The sequence below is a fragment of the Rhinolophus sinicus genome, linkage group LG02 (assembly GCF_036562045.2).
Source record: "Rhinolophus sinicus isolate RSC01 linkage group LG02, ASM3656204v1, whole genome shotgun sequence".
NCBI lineage: Eukaryota > Metazoa > Chordata > Mammalia > Chiroptera > Rhinolophidae > Rhinolophus > Rhinolophus sinicus.
In genome coordinates, this window is record NC_133752.1 from 161,017,310 (window position 1) to 161,042,780 (window position 25,471).

The 25,471-nt window shown below is 37.7% G+C and overlaps 1 protein-coding gene across 2 annotated transcripts in view; it reads left to right on the forward strand.

The window, feature by feature from the left end:
• TMTC1 (transmembrane O-mannosyltransferase targeting cadherins 1) overlaps positions 1–25,471 on the forward strand; it is a 231,062-nt gene that overhangs the window by 194,459 nt on the left and 11,132 nt on the right. For both annotated transcript variants that reach the window (XM_074325860.1, XM_074325861.1), the window contains 6 exons: positions 3,924–4,032; positions 17,744–17,846; positions 19,940–20,075; positions 20,823–20,967; positions 22,191–22,328; positions 23,808–23,930. In XM_074325860.1, the coding sequence (XP_074181961.1) occupies positions 3,924–4,032; positions 17,744–17,846; positions 19,940–20,075; positions 20,823–20,967; positions 22,191–22,328; positions 23,808–23,930 (754 nt within the window). The remainder of the gene's footprint in view (positions 1–3,923; positions 4,033–17,743; positions 17,847–19,939; positions 20,076–20,822; positions 20,968–22,190; positions 22,329–23,807; positions 23,931–25,471) is intronic.

Genomic DNA, 25,471 nt, shown 5'->3' on the forward strand with positions numbered 1-25,471 from the left:
ATTACACCCCTAATTCTCAAATCTGGATGACTGTCATATTCCTATGGAGAACTTCCTATTAAGATGGCCAACCTGAGAACACTAAGGTCCTTTGAAAAGCACCCCAAGTGATTTTAAGGTATAGTGAGGTTAGAGAAGCAGTGAAGTAGATGGTCTCTTAGGTTCTGTAAAATAGATGCCGAAGGTCCAGTCTGTCTGGACCAGTATGTCCCTGGGTATGTTTAAACCTTGGTCAGCCACATCATAGAGGGTTTTAAACTAAGAGTCTATCTGTAGGTAGTAGGGCATTAATGAAAATTTTTATATAGAAGAATGTATTGAAAGCAATGCTCTAAAAAAAATGTATCTTTCAAGTGTCTGTATGTAGTAAAAGGAGAAGAGAGAGGGAACTAGAAACTGATTGTAAACTAAGGGTATGAACTCAGCTGTTAGCAAGCAAAACTGAGTAAGGTGCTCTCTGGACTGAAATAACCCAATAGCAGTGTAGGAATATTGCTCCTGGTTTTTTGTTTGTTTATTTGTCTGTTTGTTTGTTTCATCTGGGATAATTATCAGAGAAACATGGGCCGTGATGTAGAAATGAAAAGGGATGCTATTGAATTCAAAAACAGGATGAAATGAAGGTCAGTTCTCACCTGGTAATTGCGTTACTATATGACCAGGGAAGGTTCCATTTAGATGAATTATCTGCTATTAGTTATTGTGTCCAAGTCACCCCAGTTTCATAAACTTCCACCGAGGGTGAGCAAAAAAGAGATGACAGAAGAAATATATCTTTCCGACTATTCCTCTACCTTTCAGAAACAAAACAACAATAAAATTGACACTCATCAATTTCTTTGGCTTTTGTGAAAAGCATTTTAAAATATCTGTTAAGGTGGCACCTGCCTGAACCCTGTCGGAGTCTAATAACTGACTCTGAAAGCCTCCCTGGAAAAGCAGAGTCATCCAAGTGTGCTGAGCCAACAGGGAATGTCCTGTCTGCTGGTATTTGCATCTTGTGAAACTTATATACTAAATGAAATTACAAGACACGATATTTTTATGAACATGTGTCAGTCCCTCAAGAGATTAATAGAAACACAGTTTTTCACAAAGAATCCAAGTTCCCTATGAATAACATTGATGCTAACTTTTCCATTGTGTCACATCAATGTCAATGGGTGACCTCAAGTATTTAGATTCCTAGACTGTATTAATTGGTAAGTAGTCTCACCGAGTTCATATATAAAAGGTTTAAATTGCCATTCTATCTTGATGGGAACCATGACAAATGAAAATCATTAAATTTTACTATCAAATTGTTGTGGGTTTTTTCTGCTGATTTTGAAGAATATCCAAGCTAAATTATGTCCTGAGGGACTTAATTTTCAGCCTTTATTTCCTAAGTCAGTATCTTCCTTTGGATTTTTGGGAGGATTTCCAAATTACTGTTAAAAAGATTTATGAAATCCTTGGAGAAAGAATTCTGCTAACCATGAAATCAATGGTCAAATTACCAGGATTAAAAAATAAGTTTTTACTTAAAAACATATGCCAATGGAAGAAATATGTCAAGTTATATTTTAGAATAGAAACCCAAGAGTATGTAAACATAGAGGGCTTCCATAGAGTCTAACAGGCACTCTTTAAATATTTGTTGACTGAATAAATCAACAAGAAAGCAGCATTAAGAGCACTAAAATCAGCAAGAAAGCAGTAATGCAAATTTCTTATAACCATGAAACTTTAAAGACACATCCCAAGGACAATTTACTTAAGGACACAGGTCTTACACCTTGATACCAAGGGCAGGAATGTACATCGAAGGGGTTCAGTAGGAATTAGCTAGGCCCAATAATGAGAGGATTGCCTAGACAGCCAGCTCCCTTGGGAAATAGCTAACACATAATAGACAGTGATAAATGTTTGCTAAATGGTATAGTTAAATGCAAGGTCTATGCTGGAAACATAACTTTTTTAAAATTTTTTCCCCAAGGTCTGTGATAAAAGACTATCTTCCTAGGTAAAGTCACCTTATGATATGCTGCTTCTAGCACTTGGACCTCAAACATGTGGAGTCAATATTAGTTTTCCTTCTATAGATCTTTATCCTACAGAGACTTAAAGCCATAGGGTATTTATGGCACAAGCTGCTCTCAGCTGCCTTTGATAATTCATGGAGCAGTTATGCTGAAATATCAGTGTGTGTACAAATTACCTGAGCATCTTTTTTAAATGCAGGGTCTGATTCATTGGGTCTGGCTGGGGTCTGAGCCTCTGCATTTTTAACAAGCTCCTAGGTGATGTTGATGATACTGGTCCATGAATCACACTTTGAGCAGCAAGGTCAGAAGAAAGAGATGGATTTCTAAGCAGTTAGAATAAAGAGATGTGATGAGATGGCAGAGCACTGGATCTTGACTCAGAAGACGGATGATGAAAATACAACGAGTCACTTGACTTTTCCAAATCCAAATTTTCTCATTCAAGAAATGAGTGTATGTCTTGTTCTTTTGTTGTTTTTGGTTTATATACCACATATTAGTGAAATCATATGGTTCTCTGCTTTTTCTGTCTGACAAATGAGAAACAGAAACTCATAGACACAGACAATAGTTTAGTGGTTGCCAGAGGGTAAGGGGGGTGGGGGATGAGGGGTGGGAGATGAGGGTAAAGGGGATCAAATATATGGTGATGGAAGGAGAACTGACTCTGGGTGATGAACACACAATGGGATTTATAGATGATGTAATACAGAATTGTACACCTGAAATCTATGTAATTTTACTAACAATTGTCACCCTAATAAATTTAATTAAAAAAAAATTTACTAAATTAAAAAAAAAAAATGAGTGTAATAGCACAATAGTACCTGCTGCATGGATCGTTGTGAGAATGAAACTAATAATGTTATGCGAAAATTTACCAGAGCATATGGTAGCTATTCATTGCTGAATAAATGGTTGCTGATCCTAAAGCGTATAAATATAAGCACACAATTCCGCATTGGTAACTGGTAAAGATGGGGGTACCCTTCAGCGGTGTGCTTTTTATTGTTTCCGGGGTTCTATTCTTCATTCCTCTTCTTTTGCCAGTTACAATGTCTAACACTTAGTAGGTGATCAGTGTTTGTGGAATTGTCCTCGTAGTGTGGTTGCCAGTGTACATTTTTGGCTTCAAAGATAACTGATACCAGGATGGTGGCCCAGTGTTTCTCCGTGGCACAAACAGGAAAGAGAACCATCACCCAAAATAATGGCAATAACTTTTGGACCTTGAGTCCTTTTTGAAACTAGAAGTGTAATCACTGGGAGAAGACTGAAATGAAGGACACGGACCCAGCCTCAATTCTCAATAAAAATAGGATAAAATAGCTGATCATTCTTTGCCAGACAGTAGTCACAGTATTTTCTAATTTCGTAAATTATGTATACAATGTATCTCTCTGCCTTATATAAACAAAGACTAACAGGGGCCATTTGGCTGGCTTGTCCCTGGTGGGTAGCTCAGCCACCAAAAGGAGGCCAGCCTGCAGTGGTACAACTAATACTGCAGGGGCTCAAACCATCTTTCACTTCGTTGCAAACTGTCTCCCTTGCCACTGGGTAGTGCCCCCAAATTGCTCCTCTGAGGGTCTAACTTGCTGGTTAACAAACTTGTAAAATATTATATAAAACTCTCAAAAAGTGCATAGCAGGAAATAGAAGGTAGAAAAATCAGTGAATATCTTGCAGCATCCTTTACATCTTAACATCTCTTTCCACTGAGAATTCAGACAAAAACTGTTAACAACTTGGGGCAGTATTGTCAATTTATTTACAATAAAATCTAGAGTGAATTGGTTAATCTTCACTAAAAGAAGTAAGATCTTAAAGTCTAATCAGAGGATTTAAACAAAGTTGTATTAAAACGTATTCTTTTTCCACCCTTATAATCTGTAGATCCCAGGAGAAAAAAGAAGAGGCCATCACCTTACTGAAGGATTCCATTAAATATGGTCCAGAGTTTGCAGATGCATATTCAAGCTTAGCTTCATTATTGGCTGAGCAGGTGATTATTTCCATTTAATTTTACATATTTAAAAAAAATTTACTGTTGAATGTATGAATTAATATTACATATTAGATTTTTGGTACGGATGGTTTATGGACAACTAATTTCTATGTCAGTTTTTTTCTTGACAGAAATTATGAGCCTAGTATTCTCACTCCAGGATTCTCTGTGTAGTGTAGGTGCTCTTGAGACAAAGATGGTCGATTATAGGCCATTGATATAGTCTCTATCACTTTGGGACAAAAATCTGTCAAGAACAATACATGGTATTTGCTGGTTTTCTTACTATTTATCATAGTTTTTCTGGGGAATTATCAATGTTCTAAGATCTCTAAACTCAGTGTGGAACCGATTACCAATCATCTTATAGATCCTATGTCTTAATACCTATTAGAAGATCACAGAGGCTTATAGGACGGGCTCCTAAGAGATAACATTTCTCAGGACATAAAATAGAGGAGTATTTTGATTCCCTTATTTCTTTGTGTCTAAATGATTTGATACTGCTTTTCACTGACCTGGATACATGCCCCCAGCTATGGGGAAACAAATGTAAGTTGTCTTCTTTAAGTTGATGATATTGTTTTGTTGACACGCGTAAGTGCCCTCAATAATTCTGCTAACCCACAACTGCCAGATTGTCTTAAAATCAAACTCAACCTTTGAAAGATACCCTGCAATATTCAGTTGGCTTGAATGTAGTGATTTAGATATTGCATGTCAGATACATAGGGGTGCAATTTGCATTTGAAAAACTTTGGAGGTTTCAGCAGGAAACAAAATTAGGACAGTCTATGGATATTTAAGTGTCAGAAATGATAAGCTTAGTTGTCTCTCTCATAGTCTCCATTTAGTGTAGGTGGGCTTTAGCAAAAAACCCATGTCCATAGTGGGTAATTTTAATGCCGGTTTTAGCACAATATTTAAGCTAAAATGATGATGGTCATGTACTAGGGTGTACACTGGCAGTCTGCAGCTGCCTTTGGCTTGTGCTGAAGCAGACACAGTAGAAGTTTTCCAAAGATATTGACTCCCTCACTCTTTCCTTTGCTCACGTCATTCTGGCTCCTTTATTTTCCTAAGACCCTCGCCCTGCGTCTGCCTGGCTGGTTGTCTTACAGCTGCTCAGACTGCCAAGCCTGCCGCTCTCAGGGCCTTGGCACTGTCTTCCCTTGGCATGCACCGCTTTTCTCCCTGATATCTTAGAGTTTCCTTCCTTGTGTCATGCTGATTTCAGCCCAAATATTACCATCTTAGAGGGCTTGTCTGTGATGACGCTTTCTAAATAGCAACCACACACTGCCCACCACGTTCTCTCTCACCTAGCCCTGCCTTACTTTTCCCCATAACATTTATCACCATTTAACATGTATTGGTTTGTCTGTGATCCTTCTGCCACTACTAGAATTCTTAACTCCGTGAGAATGGCTGTCTGTTCTAGTCACGGCTATATTCCCATGCCTCTCACGTTGTATGCAATCAGTAAATTTTGAGTGACTAAGTGAATCAATACGAACTGAAGAACATGTCGTCCCTCCAATCCATCACTGATTCTAAATTTACTCTTATATTACAAGGAGGGCTGGGCCTGTGGGCCACACTGTGTTGTGATGAAATTGTGCCTGAGCCCAATGCTCTTGCCCTCCACCGAGGGACCACATGAGGGACAGCGATTTGAAATGATCGCTGTGTCACAGTAGGGTCTGGGATGGGGTTGAGACCAGCACCCCTACATCATTCAGTGGCTCCTTCATGAGGACTCGAGGGAGGAATTTCTCTCATGTCTCAGGGTTAGGAAAGGTTAAGCTTCTGAACTACAAGCTTTTTGTTTTATTCTTAATATAATGCAGGAAAAATCTTGCAAATGCTAGTAAGGTTAACTCCATTTCCACCCCTTCTCGCCTAACAACCAGTCTAGAGTCTTTTCTGTGTGTGCTGCTGTGACTCCTGAGTTTATTACTTTCCTCAGTAATTGATTTTATTCAATTTATGTTCCACATTTTTGGAAGCTGCCTCAGTTTCTTTGTGGAACAATGAGGTATAACAAGTAAATAAATAAAGCATTAATAGTTGCATTAATTGCATTAATAGTTCCCATTCATATCTTTTTTCACAACTCAGCAGGGCAGATAATAAACATTAAATTGCTCTTCTGGATGAAAATTGCCCCTTAAAGTAAATGACAATTCACTTACCAGTAATACTCACACATATGTTGTTTTGGGGGAGCTCTTTACAGATATTCACACAGTTTCTGTAATGCCATCTTTTCTTTCTCACCCTCTAAATCCTGCCTATTTTTCAGATCCAGTGCACTTTCCACTTTCTTCCCCACCATTCTTCCACCTCCCCATCTCATGGCGAGTTGTATTTCCTTGGAGCTGCTATACCATTTTTGGGAACATGCATCAACTCTCAAGCTAATCATATATATTTTTATTTCTTGAATTAATATCTTGAACTATAATTTAAACATTTTATCAGGTTTATTTTTCTCGCAAGACTGCAAGTTTCTTTAAGAAAAGCAGCATCTTCTTTGTATACCCATTCCGCCTCTGGGGTTTAGGATAGTTCACTGTGTACTGTAGATCTTCACACAGGATGTCTTACCTTCAGTTACCTTGGGACTCACTTACCCCGTGCTGTGCTATTATGAGCATTTGACAGAGAAATGGACACCAGGTTCTAGATCTCACTTCATAGTAACCAACGGCACAGACTTGGATGAAGAGTACTTTACCTCTCTGGGCCTCAGTTTCCAAATTTGAACATTGATAAATATTCTATATTTTCTTCACTGTATCTTATGCCTCTGTCATTTTAAGGTGTCTAAAACCGTCCCATTTAACATCAACTAAGTGCTAATGAATATTTAAACGAATCACTTAAGGCTCCACTCTAATTAGTGCTATTGTTTCTATACAAATAAAGTATTAATATGTTAATATTGTGAAAAGAGATTTGCTTTGATAAATATTCAAATGTTTTGATTGTATTCCTTTCTTAAATTAATGAACTCTAAGTTCATGAACAATTACTATTTTAAAAATGTTTGAGATGTTTAGTGACCTTGAAATTTTTTAACTCCATTCTGCAGTATCTTATTATTAATAAATGTTATAGAACGTAAAGACTAAAAAGGGCAACATATATACTTGTTCCTCAGTTGTGTCTAAAAAGTGTGAAATGCCTTATTTAAAATCAAGTACGTGATAAATTTAATTTTCTGTGAACCACAATGGCAAGTTGATATAAAGTTATTACTGCATGTCTCCTAGTTGAAGTCAGGAATTTTTTTAAGAAAATTGTGACTGCCACCATGATCTTTTCTTACCTACAAAGGTCGCAGTTTTTGCCAGTCTCTCCTACTGTAGCGTTGAATGTAAAATGCTATGAGATCTAAGAATGTAATTGAAGGATGGAAAGGTTCTCTCTTCTGCTCCTTTGGGCAAGTGATTTTAACATCAAAGAGGCAGAGCAGCCATTGGGCACAACGCAGGCCTGCCTGCCCTCTCTTTCAACATCTTGTCTTCTTCGTGTTTTGAATTCTTTAGTAATAAAGACAATGCTTCAGATACACGGGCAAGGCACAGAGAAACTACTGGAAAAAAAATGCACCTAGCTTCACATTCTTTGGCATCAAAGGAACTCATTTCTTGGTGACACAACCTTATTTAACAGCATTCCACAGTTTCAGGCACCTGAGGTATTAATATACGAAAGTAATGTTTACAAACCTTAGTCAAGCTGTGACACTCTTGAGAAACTCTTCCCTCACAGGTCACCTTCCAGTGCCACCTGTGCATATGCCCAGTGCATGCTTACTGTGGCGGTGGGCCATGTCATAGTGGGAAAGTCTTTACTACACTGCGCTGAAACCTCCAGTCCTGTAATTTGCTCCTTGTGGGCCCAGCCCAACAGAGAGCTTGTTGGTCACAGGTTATAAGCACAGCTGTCTTGACACTTCTCTAATCATCTCTTTTCTAAGCTAACCCCATTTGTCATAACTTGTTCCTCTTTTACCCTGATTTCCAAATACTTTCCTTCTGGTCATGTTGCTTTGCATGGCCTCTGAAGTTTCCATGTTCTCTGTGACAATATGGCTCCCAAATTGAACTGGCTTTCTAATCTGTAATTCATAAATTCAGGGTGGAAATAGAAATACTTACTTTCTTGTCTTGAGATCCTGTGTCTCAACGATATGATATCCTAAAAGGAATAATGTAAGTTGTTTAGCATCCACATGATGCTCTGGCTCAGGGTGGAGAGCCAGTCAAATGAAATCCCTGAAAAATTTAACGGTCCATTACTCCAGTTCTCACCCATTTTGCAGGCAAGTTTTTATGAACTGTATAAACGGATTCATTGTTATGTGTATTTAAATTCAACTTCTTTGTATCAGCCTGAAATTTCAGGTGTTCTAGGATTTTTTAAATCCTTTCTTCTACCATTCATTGTATTAATTACTCTTTCCAGCTATTTCAATTGGCAAATCGAATAAGAATAACTTCTAGTTACTTATTTACATTTTTGATTTAAAAATGTTGCCAAGATCCATAGCAAAAAGTGTTGCCAAGATCCCACATTGTGTCTGTAGAATCTTCTGTCCAGATTGACCTCTAGTTTACCCAAGAGGCTCTAGGTGCAGTTATTCAACTTTTGGTTAATTTATGAAAATACATTATCGTCTGGCTCACCTCTGTCAGATTTGTCTACAAGGATGTTGTCAGAGACTTGTCAGACACTTTCTGAAAGCCTTCCCCTGATCTAAGTTTGTGATTCTATCAAAAAAAGAAAACAGGTTCATTTGGCGTGCTTTGCTCTTACTGACAGCATACTGCTGTCTGCAGATACCATTTCCCATCCTCACTCCCAATGAAACCATGAGTTTAATAATCTTTTCTAGGATTTATCTGGGACTTATCTTGTGTTCATTACTGTTGGAACCTGAGGGTAACAAGTAAGTCTGAACACAATAGAGAATCTGAGAAGGGGACATTGGATAAATAGGTTAATAAGTTTGACAACATTATAGTGGAACATATTAAGGCCCAGAGTGGAGCCCAAATTTGAAATTGATAGATAATAGAAAGCAAAGGTTAAGTATCTGAGGAATGGGTTTTAAAACATGTGAGGAAGAAGAAAATCCTGTGGAAATATATAGGGTATTTTGGAGGAGGCTTTTACTGCATTCTGGTGTGAGTAGTTGAGAGATTTGTTTCAGGGAGGAAGTGCGAGAATGGATGAACTGTGTTGTCGGAAAAGATTCCCTTTGTACTTAGAGACTGTCTGCATGTGAAGACTGAAAGGTAAAGAAAAATAGAAAATTAAGAACTCCAGGTCAGAGCACTTGAAGGATTAAGATAGCTATTCTAACCACTAATAGCTATGGGGAAGCCAGGCAGAGGCAGGATATTAGGAAAGGAGGAACTGAGATCAGCTTCAACATTTTTTTCCCAATTGCATAAATTATATAAATATAATGGAAAGTGAGGAAAAATCAGAAAAAATAAAATATAGCTTTCACCATAATATAATATCTGGAAGTAACAAATATTATCTTTTTTTTAAATATCCGCAGGTTTTAAAATTGACTTATTTGTTTTCATACTTAGATTCACATATAGTTTGTATCCTGTTCTTTTCACTTACCATTAAATTATGCATAATATTGTACATATTTTCATGGTACTAAATGGCCTTCATAAAAACCATTTTAATGGCTACGTACCAATTTATCAAAATGATGCATTATAACTTACATAATAATATCTCAACTGTTGGTCATTTGGGGTGTGTGTGTGTGTGTGTGTGTGAACTTTTCTTTTCTTATGGCTTTTTAAAAAACAATGTTTTGAATCATTTCCTAATGATGGATTCCTAGAAGTAGAATTCCCATATCAAAGAGCATCAGCATGTTTCATGGACCTACTTGACTAAATTGCTCTTGGGGTACATTACTAAATTGCTTTCCAAAAGAGTGGTACCAATATGCTCTGTCACCAGCCGTGTACAACCTTTGCATCTTAAATGTTAGTGGAACAGTTAAATGAAAAAAAACAACACATAGACAGATGACAGTGAGAGAGATCAGGGCTGGAAAGATATATTTTGGATTTTATAAATGAAAACATAGTCTGAGTAGGTAATTTTTCTGAGGGGAAAATGAAGAATAGTATAGAGGGTAAAAATCTTTAAAGATTTTCTTTTTTAGGCTTTTCATTTTATAGATAAAAATATGACGTGTACAGAATTAAGTGCTGCTGAAGGTCACACAAATAACCAGTGTCAGGACCCAGACTAGGGCCTGGTCTCTCAACACCTCCCCCACGGCTCTTTCACTGTATGATGCTGGGTTCCCATGATTGGACTATAGTAACGGGCCACTGTAAATGAGGCTGTGTGTGCAAGGGGCCAGAAGGGAGTAAAGAAGTGATAGAGGAAACCCAGGAGGGTGAATTGTCATAGAAGTTAGAGACATGAAAGTATCCAGATGAGAGCTGACGTCCCTCTGTGTCTATTGAAGCAAAGAAGATAACTGAGCACAGAAAATAAACTCTTAGATTCAAAGTCAGGGTGGTCTGTGGCTTGCTCCTCTCTTCTGGTTCTCCATTAGCATTCAGAACTGGCCGTACTCCAACTTCACAGATAGAATCGTAAACATTTACAAGCCCACCATCATTTTTAACCAGCTTACTCTTTCCCTAGATTATAGAGCTTGCATTACATTAGCAGTAATGGAAGTAAAATTAACATTGTTTATGACTCTGACCCACTGCAAATTATGGCTAGCCCCAAGTTTATAGCCTATTGAAAAACTCATTTAATTAGTTTGATAACACTTAAAATAAAATATTTTCCTTTCATGTATTTTGGGATATGACTTCACCTGATACAAGAATGAAAAGAAAATTGGAACAATTAAATATAATTTAGAAGTATAGATTAAAAGTATGAGGTTCAGGGTCAATTTCTCTCCTACACATGCCACCTCTTGGGTAGATTCAGCCATGTATAGCACTGCATATGTGGCCAACACAGCTTGAACTGGACCCTACCTTAGGAATTCATTGATTTAGTTATTCAGCACACATTTATAGAACATCTAGGTACCACCAAGCATTAGAGATTGTTGAAGTAGCAAGGTATGGGACTTACCCTCGTGGAACTTAGAGTCTGGAAGGGAAGGCTACCCCTAAACAAAGAATTACATTCTTGGCCTCCCTCCCCGATATCTAACACAATTGTGACAAATGTGCAAAGGGAAAGTACCAGTGAGAATGTTAAGGGGACCTGACCTAATGTCAGAAGGGGTGTATGGGCAGTGGCAGCAGTGGCCAACGAGTGACATTTAATCTGATGCTTGAAGAACTTATAGATACTAACTCGGTAAAAATTAATTGGATAAGCTTTCTGGCCAGAGGGCATAGACAACCTGAGGGCTCTGAGGTGGAGACACTGGAGGTGCCTTCCTCTAATAGAAAGAAAGTCATGGGATTAGAAATGCCGAGAATGAAGATGAAATGGCGTGAGAAGGAAGCTGCAATTCTAGGCAAGTGCGGGTTTTCTCCCTGTTCCCAGTCTCCTGACAATGCTATACCCCTGTGGTTACTCATTCTTGTCATTCTTTCTCTTTCGCTTCTTTTATGATTCTTGGCATTTCCTCTTTAAAATGTGTCTCTCTTACTGAAATTGTCACAGGGTGGTGTTGATCATAGTCTGCTGTGTGATAAGAAAATTCAGGATCAGAAATATCTAACATTTCCTTCGTGAAAAGGAATGCCAAGTTAATTAATTCATTTCAGTTGAATGTGAAAGAGAATTAGACATCAAATATTGAGAGCACATTTCTCATAAACATCCATGTTGAGTACATAATGACTGATGGGTGGAAAAACTGTTTTGTAAAATTAAGTAATAAATAAATAAATAAATAAATGCCAAGAAGAAGCCAAGAAAGCAGATATCTCTGCTTTATGCGTGGTGTGTGTGTGTGTGTGTGTGTGTGTGTGTGTGTGTTTTAAATGTAGGTTCCCCATCCAGAGCCAGTTCTCCTTTCATCACCATATATTTGACCCCCTTTGCCCTCTTCTACCATCCCCACTTCCCCCTTACCCTCTGGTAACCACCGAAGTGTCTGCATCTATGAGTTTTTGTTTGTTTGTTTATATCGTTCGTTTGTTGATTTCAGCTTTATGTTTTGAACTGCTGTGTTTTGAAGAGTTTCTGAGAGAAGTCATTGACATGAGTTTAAACACATCCATTGGTCCTAAACTTCCTAGGTTTGGAATAGTAAATAAAGTCATTTGTTAGTCATAATAAAGTTACGTATTTTCTGAAAGATGGCAGATGTTTAGTGTAATCTTTCCCACGTTTAATTTTGTAGTTACTAGATCTCTAGTCTCTTCAAGAATTCAGATCTCTGTCCAAGATTTCAGCAACATCTGATGAGGGTATAGCAAATCTGTAACCAATACTTCCTACTGCTTTTTCTCCATATATTGTTGAGTAACCAGTGTTTGCTAGTAAGTACACTGGGACTTGTTCTCAAGCGATCTGGATTTAAATAAATAAAATAAAGTAATTTGGTGGATGGGGAGGTACCTTACGACTCTGTGTGCTCACATCATTGACTAGAGTGAAAGTATTTCTAGAAAACAGTTTCAGATGCATGACCTTAGTGTCAGGGCATGAGGACAGCTTTCCAACCCACATCTCTACAGGTCCTTCACCACTTTGGACTATTGTATCCTATACCTTCCATGCAGTAAGTACCCTTTGTGACAGGCCACTTATTAAGCTGGATGTTCACAAAGTGTTGACTGGGGATCCCTGAGGTCTATGCAATTTTCATAATAGTACCAACAAGCAATTTGCCTTTTTCATTCCCGTTTTCTCATGAGCATACAGTAGTTCTTTATAGGCTATATGATGTGTGCACAATTATGAAAAAGCTATAAAAATATTCTCTTCTTTTCCAACTAAACGTCTACATTTAGTTTTCTTCATATACTCCAACTAAAAAACATGTAAAAACAGATTGAGCCCAAGAGTAGATATGAGAATCCAACTGTCTTCTATGAAAGAGATTTACAAAAATTTAAAATAATGCCACTCTTCTGACTAATTTTTTTTTTGCTTTAGGAATATATTTTTTATGTAAATGTGTTATGTTTGAGTTTATTATCATTTTAATGATATGTTATCATTTTAATGATAATGTTTGAGTTTATTATCATTGAAATACTTTAAAAATTTCTCAGCTTCGTTTCTATTATGGCTAAGGACATATAGCCCACATAAACAAAGCTCTCTCAGTGAATTTTAGAGTACAAGAGTCCTAAAACCTAGAAGTTTGGGGTTGCTACATCAAGCCCATGTCCGTTTGTCCTCCTGGTTGCTGCAACTTCAACTATAAGAAATTTTTCCAAACATATCAGTTTGGTCCAAGAGAGTAAATTACAGTCAGGGTCCCTTTTTCAGAAGATCTACTTTTTACTTTCCTTTTTTGAGGTAAAAAACATACCATGTTGGGTAATTACAGCTTGTAAAAAGTAGAGATGTTGACTATATTTTATCTTTCCCTGAAGGCCTATTTTTATTTCAGCCCCACTGAAAATGCTTTTGAGCCTTGGAGAGAAGCCCGAGGTTGCATGCCGCCCGTTTTTAACCACTGCCCTCGAAGGCTGATTTCATGCTGAGGCAGCGCTTGGTTGAAGACTCTGATGTGCAGCAGAAAGTAGTTTTTGTCAGAACCGTTCTCTGGGTCCCAAGCATTTTTAATTGAAGTGGTTCTATAAATAGCTATGTTCATTTTCCCTAGATCTCACAAATCAGTAGAGACTAGGAATGGTCACACTTAGGTCAAGACATCTATCCAGGAGAGGTAAATGAAAGTGTGTGTGTGAAGTTGAGCTTCTGGGATTAACTCCTGCTACTTTTCAAGATAAATGCACTGCCCTTCCAGAGAACGTGGGATTTATTTTAAATAAACCTGGAAGGTATTTTTCTTCTGCAGTGGCCGTTCCCTTTCACTTTTTAATAAATGAAGTTAGTCATTCCATGAAATTTACAGTCAAGCGAAAGGAAGAGGAAGGCAGATATTGAAGACATTTTTCATAGAGCCAGAATCTTGAGACAGCCCTTGGGGGTTCCCAGGGGTATAGAGGAGTGATTACCTGCTACTGATATGCAAGTAAATCCCATTACGTCTTCGGACTTTGGAAATTGAATTTCTAATGGAAACCCCGCTTGTAAAGCCAAAAGTAAGAGAAGTTTTAGATGAAAAGGTGATCTCTTTGTCTATTTTGGAGTCAGCAAGAATATAGAAAAGTAACATTACATCCGATAAAACAGTAGTTGCATTTGAAGTGTTGTTACTGTTGTATGTGACTTCAGGAAGTTAGAATGTAAAGACATCAAGTTTACTCCTTTTCAGGAAAAACACCTTTTACCTCTTCTGCAGTTTAGTTATGAAGATGTTTTTAAGATCTCAAGTACCCACGGATCTTTTCCAAGCACATCTGTATGTTACACAGCTACTGGAGTTAGTGGTCATCAGCATCCTTGGACATTTGACAGGTGTAGAATATCTTTCCAACCATAAGTCTGGATGTCACTTCTGGTTGCCTCCCAAGTCCCTGATGCTTCTCCTCCCGTGACACTGTCACCATACATTGCAGTATCTCCTTCTTGTCTGAATCTTACTCAGTTGTCTCTGAGGGCGGGATGTGTCTGTCTCATTCGCTCGTCTGTCTCAACTATGCACTTGGCTTATGGATAATGCTCACAAAATATGTGTTGAGAGGATGGATAGATGGATGGGTGGATATCCCAATTGTTTCCTTTGGTGCCAGATACACCCTTGTTTATTTCCAGAAATATTGCTTTTATTCAGGGTTTACCAGTTCCCTGTATGTCCACCGAAAACCTACCGTGTTTCCCCAAAAATGAGACCTAGCCGGACAATCAGCTCTAATGTGTCTTTTGGAGCAAACATTAATATAAGACCCAGTCTTATTTTACTATAATATAAGACCGGCTAATATAATATAATATAATATAATATAGTATAACATAACATAACATAACATAACATAACATAACATAACATAACATAACATAACATAACATACCAGGTCTTATATTAATTTTTGCTTCAAAAGATGCATTAGAGCTGATTGTCTAGCTAGGTCTTATTTTCAGGGAAATAAACATGGTAGGTTCGTCTTTGTCCCCTTGTATCTATGAGATCTTGGGCAAGTTTCTTAATCAATTGGTACTCAAGTTTCTTCATTTGTTAAAAATGGTGGTTAATTAGGTTCTATTAATGTTCTTTCCAGCTCTAATATTCTTTTATTTCCAGTGCTGAAAATCTCATTCATTGTATTTTTAATAATTGTTTATTTTATTTTATCTTACCATGACTATGTTAGTGTGTGTTAAAAGTGTCATGTAAAGTAGCAAACTTGATCCTATAAAAATAAAGATAGTGTCTAACACAACACTGGTCAGATGGTAACACTGGAAACTCAAGATTTTTCAGGAACGATTACCCAGTTTTGGATTAGCCAGGGTATCCTTTCTCTGGTTGCTGCTGAGATATTGTTTATTGATCTCTGTATCAGAAGGTTGATTAAGGAAAATTAAAAGAATAAAACATCTAGATTAGTTACTTATTTCTCACTTAGAGCTACTTAAAGAGGTTTGCTGGGAGAGGAACTTGAAACTGTTGGGTCAAATGCCCCTTGGACAGGATTCTGATATCTGATGTGGCTGCAGTAACAACTCACCTGAGCTCAGAGCATCTGTACTCACCTCTTATGCCGCTCATAAGTACCCAGTGGTCCTCTTTGAGTACTTGAGGGGGACATTTTTTAAATAATACTTGATAACAAAGAGCAGTGACTTGTATTTCAATTTGACTGTTTTGGCACAGGCATGTCACAAGATCCTGCTTTATCATTAAGTAGGAAAGCCAGGATTCATCCAGATCTGAGTGACTCTAAAAGCCTGTGCTCCCTCTCTAGCTTGTATGGCCTGGGAAGGTACCTCCCCAGTTGACTGTAGGCTTGAAGCATTTCTCCAAGGCTGGACTGCACTGAATGACTCGAGGTTGAGAGATCTTAAAGTCTCTTGAACACCTACAATATGCTAGAGCTTTCATCAAAAAAAAAAGAAGTTTGATATAATTTGTGTTCTGCCTGTCCCCATTTGACAACACACTCGCATACTCACAAATTTACTAGTCCTTCAGTAGATGGTGTCTTCAAAAGTTTTTCTTCAGTCGATTGAAAGGAGATATTTGGAGATATTCATTCATCTTTATCTTTTTTTGAGTTTGACAATTTGTTGAATTTGGCAATTAGAAAATGCATATTTTTAGAAACATGGATCTCCATGCTTGCTGGACTATGGATTTATTGTTCAAATAAGTGAAATTTGCCAAATTCAAACCACATTTTATCCCCAAAGTGGTATTTAATGTGTGGATTGAGAGAGATGGCATTGGTCATTCTACAGAGGGTAAAATCTACTTTGCTTTTCTGGGTGAGATCAGATGTAGGCTTCTTGGCTTATTGCTCAGCACTCAGAACATTTTTATTCACAAGCTAAGGTGTCAGGTCTGAGAAAACCGATGCTGTGAATTCCCTTTTCGTTTGTCTGGTTGAATGCTTAGTACAAGTAACTTGTGATAAAATTATGGGCAATGTCCATGCTCCGAGCATATTAAAGGAAAAGTTGTGATGTGTTTTATACAAGATAATTTCCATTCACCTGACCTTCACAGCAGTCCTAGGAAACTGTGAAATTGTTTACTTGTGAGTAATTGTTAGAACCTGGGTAGCTTTGATTCATTAATTAGGTGTTACTCTCCATATTGTAAAGTATATGGGACTCAACAGTCTCAGATGGTTATGAAAAACGTACCTAAAAGCGAATTCAGAACTATTAAAGGTGTGTTCATGTGAATATTTAGAGGAGTAGAAGACCAGGGCAATTAGAAAATGATCCATTGAAGATGTGGCGGTTGATCTGGGCCTTCCCACAGAGCTAGGAGCTGGAGGTGTGCCTTTGAGGAGACATATATTCCTGTTGCAGGGAACACATCAGAGATGGAAAGCTCAGGTTGGATATGGGAAGTGGCAAAAAGTTTGGAGGGCTATACAAATATTTCAAGTAGGAAAGAATAAGGCAAAGCCCTCCCGTAATCTGCATCAGCCTCCCTTCCTTGTCCCCAAAAGCTCCCCAACTAAACCATGCAGTGTAGGTAAAAGAGAATGCTGGTTCTGCACATGCAGCTGTACAAGTATCCCAGGCCACCCTGTCTCCCAGGCAGACCATCACCTGGGAAGATATTCCTATATAGATGCATCACCCATTTTCATCCAGAGAATTACTGGGTGGAAAGCATCATTCAGACAACCATTTTGAGCTTGTTTCCCCAACTAGAGGACAAATCCTTCCAGACATAACTTCTTAGTAAACATCAACTGTTTGCCCTGAAGGAAATAAACACTGATGAATTGTAGGCATGTGTGCAGTTAGCACTGACTTTCATTCAGACGGAGTATGTAGAGTTTGATGTCAGTGCCTATTTCATAGTAGATGCTCAGTAAATTATTTTCTGCTTTTCCCATTTGTACCATTCAGTTTACTGTTAATTTTTAAAACTTTCTCATTTACTTTTCTTTATTTTCTTTTAAAGGAGAGATTTAAGGAAGCTGAGGAAATATACCAGGCTGGAATAAAGAATTGTCCAGACAGCTCAGACTTACATAACAACTATGGAGTTTTCTTAGTTGATACTGGTAAGTGAAATGGAAGAGAACCTGTTCTGTTGAGATTAGATAATACTTCCTCTCTCTCTTTCACTCTCAAGCAGCATGGCAACCACCCAAATAATTCCTCAGAATTCACTGGGCTTGGCAGGACCCTCACACTGTTGACAGTCACATTAGACCATGGGGCTGTCATTTCTTTAAATCTTGAGGCTCAGTTCAGTAAAATCTACCCAGTTCTTATAAGGATATCTCTTAGGAAAACTCCCCAGGTGGCAGGAAGTTGCATTGATGATTTAATGAGTAGCAGTCTTCTCTGAGTATCATTTATTCAAGCTTATAAATCTATGGTAATGAAATGTTCCTCTGCAAGGATGCACAACCTGCCTCTAGTTAACTGGCAGATGGCAAGTACTTTCTACAACTGATAAAAAAAAAAAGGCTTCAGAATTGTTTTATTGTTCCTTACATGATATACATTACAGAAACTGTATTATAATTGTTACAGTATTCTTATACAACAATGCTATGTAAATTACATTTACTCCATCTTATTTAATGCAAAACTTTACCTAGTGGGGATTCCGTCTTCTTTATGACTTGTGCCCCATGTGCCGTTGGCATGTTATGAACACTTACAAAGAATAAAAAGATATTTGAATTTAATGCAAAAAGCACCACTTTGTTCTCGTTGACTATTACACTACCTGCTCTGCAGTAAAATTTAATTTCAATTATTCTGTCAATATGAAATACTTGCAAGGGTCCTTATTTTCCGGGAAATTGGAAGTTCTTCTGTTTTATAGAACATACATTTATATTCTGATTCATTTAAGAAACATCGCTTATTTTGGCATGTAAAATTGTTTTGTAGTGCCACCTGCTGGTTCATTAGCAATGTAATGATAAATTCGGTATCACAGATGTAAAAACCAGAAGAGACCTCCTGTGGCCTGGTCTAATCCTCTTCCTTCTACTTCAACAACAAAAAAGTAACACCCTGATCCCCACCCCTCATAAACCTCGCTGACCACGATATATATCTGCCCACCACTTCCTTTGCATTCGTGTGTTCATACTGGTGAAATTCTCCCCATCACCCCTAACCTATTCCCAGATCTGTACGTACCTAGTCATTTTTGGCCCCTCCTAGTCAAACTTGCATTCAAAGAAGGCGCACTCGCAAAGAGGTCTGTGTAGGGAAAAACATTCCATTCCTTATAGGATTTCAGACTCTTCTGCAGTTTAGTCACTTAGCTAGAATTTTACCAGGTAACTTCTTTGGGGAACCTTATCAGACTAAAGAGACTTGATTCCTGTTTAGGCCTTGACCCTTACCTGCCCTAGAATTTTTGTCACATCTCTTCATGTCTTTGCATTTTAGTGTCTCTATCTGTAAAGTGATAATTTTGTTTGTTTTAAAATATTTCTTAAATTCCAAGAGGCAGCTTGAAATTTAAAATAAAAAATACCTGCAAGAATCATGTAATATCACTTCATTAAAGTGTTTCTAAATATACAATGCATTGCATAAATGCAAGGTGGTATTATTATTATTATTATTAATTATTATTATTAAAGTCCCATTAAGTAAATTCCATTTAAATAAATGTGTATGGCTCAAAAAGATTTTCAAGATACAGCTGACACATACTTATTTAAAGCAGTGCCTCACTTACTACGTTGCAGTATAGTAACTAAGACAGACCCTCAGAAATTGCTTTTCTTTGTATCATATCCTATTCTGTTTTTTATTTTTTGTATAATGAGAAGCAACAATATTTTGTGTAAGTAAAACTCGCTGATGATCTCAAAATATCATATCAGCTAGTGCAACAGCCAGAAAACACTTTTACTGAAATAATATATATATAATAAAAGAAATAGGCTTTAGTTGCTATTGCTTGTTTTCATTAATGTCTTTGGAAATGGGAATGAACAGAGAAATGGTGCAAAGTTAGGCAGTGACAAGAAGAAGCCAAAATGCAAGGTAACTTATAAACTGAATAATTGATGGCATGACTCTGTAAGACAAAGGATATACATCAGAAGAGAAAGGAAAGACCGTGTGTATTTTATGAGTAAGGCGTGTTCTGCTCTTCCCAACCCACCACTGGTTACAGGCTCTCCAGAAAAGGCAGTGGCCCATTACCAACAGGCCATCAAACTTAGCCCAAGTCATCACGTAGCCATGGTGAACCTGGGGAGACTCTACAGATCTCTGGGAGACAATAGTGCGGCTGAAGAATGGTATAAACGGTAAAGTTGTTTTTCTTTCCTTTGTAAGTTGCCCAGAGCCCTCTGCAATCCCCCATCATTTTAAATTTTTTAAAAAAATATAGTTGACATACAATATTATATTAATTTCAGGTGTGCAACATAGTGATTCTACATTGATATACCTTACAATGATATCTAGTAACATCTATCACTGCTCAGTCATTATGCTGTTATTGACTATATCATCAAATTTTTAGTTACTTGGAACAGACATACTCTCAGAACACTAGTAAATGTTGCCAATACAGACAGTACAGATTCTCATCTCCAAAGAGAACAATGTAACACTGTAAATGGTGTCCCCATTAATGACGTTTTTTGCCTGGAGGTTAGAACATGGTGCTAAACCAAGGTTGGAATTTATTCCCACTTGAACTAGTCCACTGTTTTCTGAAGTTATGGACTGCAACCCAAACCACAAATAGCAGTTTCCAAAGTGGATATAGATGAAATACTGTACATACATCAAAACGAGTCTATCGCCATTCATGGAAAAGATCCTTGGGGCTCAGTTTCCATATTGGTTGGTCACTAGAGAATTCTTATGGTCAGAGGGTGACACCATGATCTTTTTTTTTTTTGTCAACATTCTTCTTGATATAAAAACAAAGACCACATTGCAGCAAAGTATCAAACCTGGACACAGGCATCCCTTCCTCTACGTTTTAACCTTTGGAAATGTACCTCTTAGAAGAAAAGTTTTAACTCATGTTTCTCAACACTCAGCGCCCTGCAGGTGACACGCAAAGCTGAGATATTATCACCCTTGGGAGCACTGTATTACAACACTGGCCGCTATGATGAGGCTCTGCAGATTTACCGGGAAGCGGCGGCACTTCAGCCTTCTCAAAGGGAACTCCGCCTGGCACTGGTGAGTAGGTGGACTAAAGAAAATGAAGCTGGAAACAAACGCACAACATGCAGTACAAGGAGGAGCAGTAGGCGGGGAGCCTCAGAACGGGAACTGGAATGAGATAATATATCCATTTACAAATATTCATATAACCAATGTTAGAGCTCTTCACAAAAGACATGGGTGCTAAAAATACTTTTAAGGGTTTGTTTTGCAATAATTTCAAGCTCTCAAAAATTTGCGAGATTTTTAAATAACTCCCATATATACCTTTTCATCCATATGGATCAGTTTTTAGCATTTTGATGCATTTGTTTATCACCCCGTCATGTATGTATGTTTGTGTGTATGTACATATATGTATATAAAGAGGGTGCCAAAAAAATGTATACACATTTAAAGAAAGGAAAACTGTATTAAAATTGTAGTATTCAATATACTGGTAACAAAAGATGAATACAAGTCACGTTTGACTTGTGCAATTACAAGTCACGTTTGACTTGTGCACAAAGTGGTTACCATCAGCATCCAGACACTTCATTACAGTGAACTACTGTCTGAGCAACAGTGACCAAAGTGTTGAGTTCATTTTTTTGGCACCCCTGGTATGTGCATGTTTAGGCATCAATGGGTGCGCATATACATTTTAATACATGTTGCTTTTTCCTGAGCCATGTGAGAATTATAGGTCTCATACCTCTTATTTCCAAATACTTCAGCGATAGTTCCTACAAACAAGGACATTCTGTAACATAACCACAGTATAGTTATCAAATGCAAGACAATTAATAATAATATTTTTTTATTTTAATTGCTGGGTTATTACTCTTCTTTTTCCTTAGAGTTGCAATAAATAAAACTTATTACAAACAGTATTCTGTTCAAATGCTGTTTGTAATAAGTTTGATTTATTGCAAATAAATGGTTTCATGGGAAACCATTTCTCTTTTGACATATTTAGTAAATTTTTTAGAAAAGGCAGTCATTTCATTGGATATCTTTGATGCTCCTGCCATTCATGCAGAAATGCATGCACGTACCTAAATAAAGAAAGCAAGAAACAAAAGGAAAAAAAAAAATGAAAGCATATAAGCTGTGGTAATTCAGCCCTCTCTGTGAGTCACAAATAGATGCTGAGCACTTTCGTCTGGGGTGTTTCCTGAATGCCTCTCCTCAGGGATGCTTTATTTGACAGAGAAATAACAAAGTGTCTTCTGAGCTAAGTCTGTGTGGTTTTGCAGGCTCAGGTTTTGGCCATGATGGGTCAGACAAAAGAAGCTGAAAAGATGACCAGTCACATTGTGTCAGAGGAGACTGGATGCCTTGAATGCTATCGCCTGTTGTCAGCCATCTACAGCAAGCAAGAGCTCCATGACAAGGTAGAGAGGACACTGTATGGAGTTTAGATTCGTGGGCAGAAAATGGGCTGTGCCTAAGTGGCTCTCCAGTCTGCCCAGTTACAAGGCTGGCAGTCTTAAATATCGTCAGTTTGCATATGTTATCTTATGGGTACCTTAAGATAAGATACCCCCTTAACTCCTAGTGGTCCCCTTGAAATAATATTTTCTTGGCTCATCCTTGGTTTGAAGATTTTATGTGGTATTATCTCAGTTTGTTTTCAGATAACTCTATAAAGACTGACATTTGTATGTGTTATCATTTTTCGTGTTCCTCCAAATATATTGTTTATAGAATCCCCATAACAAGCCTGTAAGGCAGGTCAGTGACCTGTGTGGCAACTGTTATTGCTTCTCCCCATTTGAAAAGTCACATAACCAGTAAATTCATGAACTGGCTCAACAAAATACTGGGGGTGCCAAAAAAACATATACACATGACTTGTATTCATCTTTTGTTATTGGTATATACTGAGTATTGCAATTCTAATACAGTTATTTCCTTTCTTAAAATGTGTATATATATTTTGGGCACCCTCTGTATTGGTTAGAGGCTGGCTATATGCCAGACACTGTGATAGGCACCAGGAATAAAATGGTACAAGACACCCCCAAAAAGTCATTGCCCTTGTCCACAGAGCTGACAGGAGAAGAGGAGACAGAGATTAAACAAGTCATCACGAAACCAATGTAGATTATATCTGTGCTCAGTGATATCCTGAAGAGGAACATTCTCTCCAACAAGGATATAATCGTGAGACTCAAGTGGCCTACAGAGTGACGTGACAGTGAGGACAGAGTGATGAATAGGAGTTATTAGGCAAACAGGGACAGTGAAGAGAGTGCCAGGCAAGAGACAGCACGTGCAAAGGCCCTGTGGCAACAGTGAGTGGCCTTTCTGAAGGATGGGCGTGATGGAGCAGGCTGCACTATGGGATGCAGCCGCAAAGGTTGCTGGGGACTAACCCCCAAGACTTGGGACCAGGACAGAGTCTCTCCTTATCCTGGGAGAAGCTTTGGGGTTTTAAGGAGAAGGGCAATATTATCAGATTTGTGCTTTGACGGGATCTTGGGCTGCACGGGTGGGGCAGTGGGTGCTACAGGCAGAGTGGGCACCGGGACCTAAGAGGAGGCTGTTGGAGGGGCCAGACTAAGATGTGCTCAGGGCAAGACAGTCAGCCCTAGATTTTGTTTTCTTTCCACTGGGTTATAAAACTTTCCTTTAAAGTGATCAGGGAGATTTCAGTGTCAATATAAATGGGAAACCTGGAGTAAAGGGAAATTATTTTGTTAAAGCTACATTATTTCTCAATGAAAACATCAGAGAGAATGAAGAATGTGTTTTGATTGTCACTCACCACACCAGCTAATACATAAGAACAAAAAGTATAAATTTTATCATTTAAATTAGTTTTTTTTTTTTTAGTCTGTATTTATTGTTTTAATTTCCAACCTGTGCAGGCACTTGATGCGATAGACAAGGCTCTCCAGCTGAAGCCAAAGGACCCAAAAGTCATATCTGAGCTTTTTTTCACAAAAGGCAACCAATTAAGGGAGCAGAACCTTCTGGACAAAGCTTTTGAGGTACAAACACAATAAAATTAAATCCGTATGTTATTAAATCCAATGTTATTAAATCAATAGATTAAAGTTAATATTCCCTCAATCTTTAATGAAGCATATACTGTAAAATCTAAACTCATTAGCATGTTTGTGAATTTTCTAATTAATTGACATGATGTTATATTTTTATTTTTTATAATTTAGCCTCTGGTTTTTGACTGTTCGGAGTTCTGCAGTATTTCCACATCATTTTCTGAATTATCACCTTTAACTTGATCTTTGAAGCATTCCACATTTTGCCTGCTGCAAACTACTTTCTCTTCTCTCCCTCTCTTGCTTTCTTTCTCTCTGTGTCTTCAGTAAGCTTCTATACCAGCTGCTCTAGTGCCTGAATAGCTTTGGGCATTTCTACACCCTCCCTTTGTTACACCCTCTCCACCCCCACCCCAAACCCTCTGCAGATTCCCGCTTATCTACCAACACGTAGCCTGTGTCCTCCTCCCTCAGGAAGCCCTCTGTACCGTCCTTTTCCCCAGTGACTTTGTTTCCTCTGAACTCTTCAAACACTGTCTCTAACAGTCATTTGAAAGTATTACATATTATAACGTATTCTTACCCACCCCCCACACATGTGTGCATGTAGTTTAGCTCCCCAGTTAGATTGGACTTTTTCTTGTAGAGAGGGCAATTCTATGTTCTAAAACATAGTATGTTGCATCTTTTAGGTGTCCAATATCTACTGCTTTGGAATACAATTGATACACAATTTGAAATAAAAAAGACATTTACAAACATAGATAGAAATACTACAGAAATACCATACATTTTCTTTGCACCTGGTAAAGCCACAAGTTAGACTTAATGAAGTAAAAAAATTTACACTAAATATATCATGGGAAAGTCAAATTTCAAATGATGTAATTGTTTTTGAAAATAAATAGTGAGTGGCCTTTAAAATAGTATAAGAAAACCCATGTAAAGGTATTCAGAAAACCTAATCTGATGTGAACCCTTAAAACAGTAGTGGTGGCATATTTGAGGCAAAAATTGTGCATTTTTCTCTGCGTTGTGCACATTTTCAATGCTATTATTCTTAAGTAATTTATAACTAACATGACAGTTTAATGATTAAGTAATCATTTAAATATGAATATTTATATGGGATCTATATCTATCTGTATCTTACATATTGTACTGGAAACAAAAGTATGTTCTAGTTGCTTGGCCAGTGGATCAAATAATCATCATAGAGTAGCCAGATTGGTGAAGAGTAGATGTAGGGCCACTGACTAGTAAGAGCAGCTAAAACGTGTTAGCACCTTTATTTTATTTCTGTGTATTAAGTAATGTGATCGAAATAACACTCATATAAGAAAGACATGGTCATTGTCTCCATTTACAGTTGAATAAAGTGAGACTCAAAGGTTGTGTAACTTGCTCAAGGTCACACAGAGGATAAGAAATGGAATGAGGATTTGACTCTACCTCCCACCTACACTGCATCTCATCTCTGCTGATAAAAATGAAGACACACTCCTCAGCTTTATTTTAGCAGCTTTTTA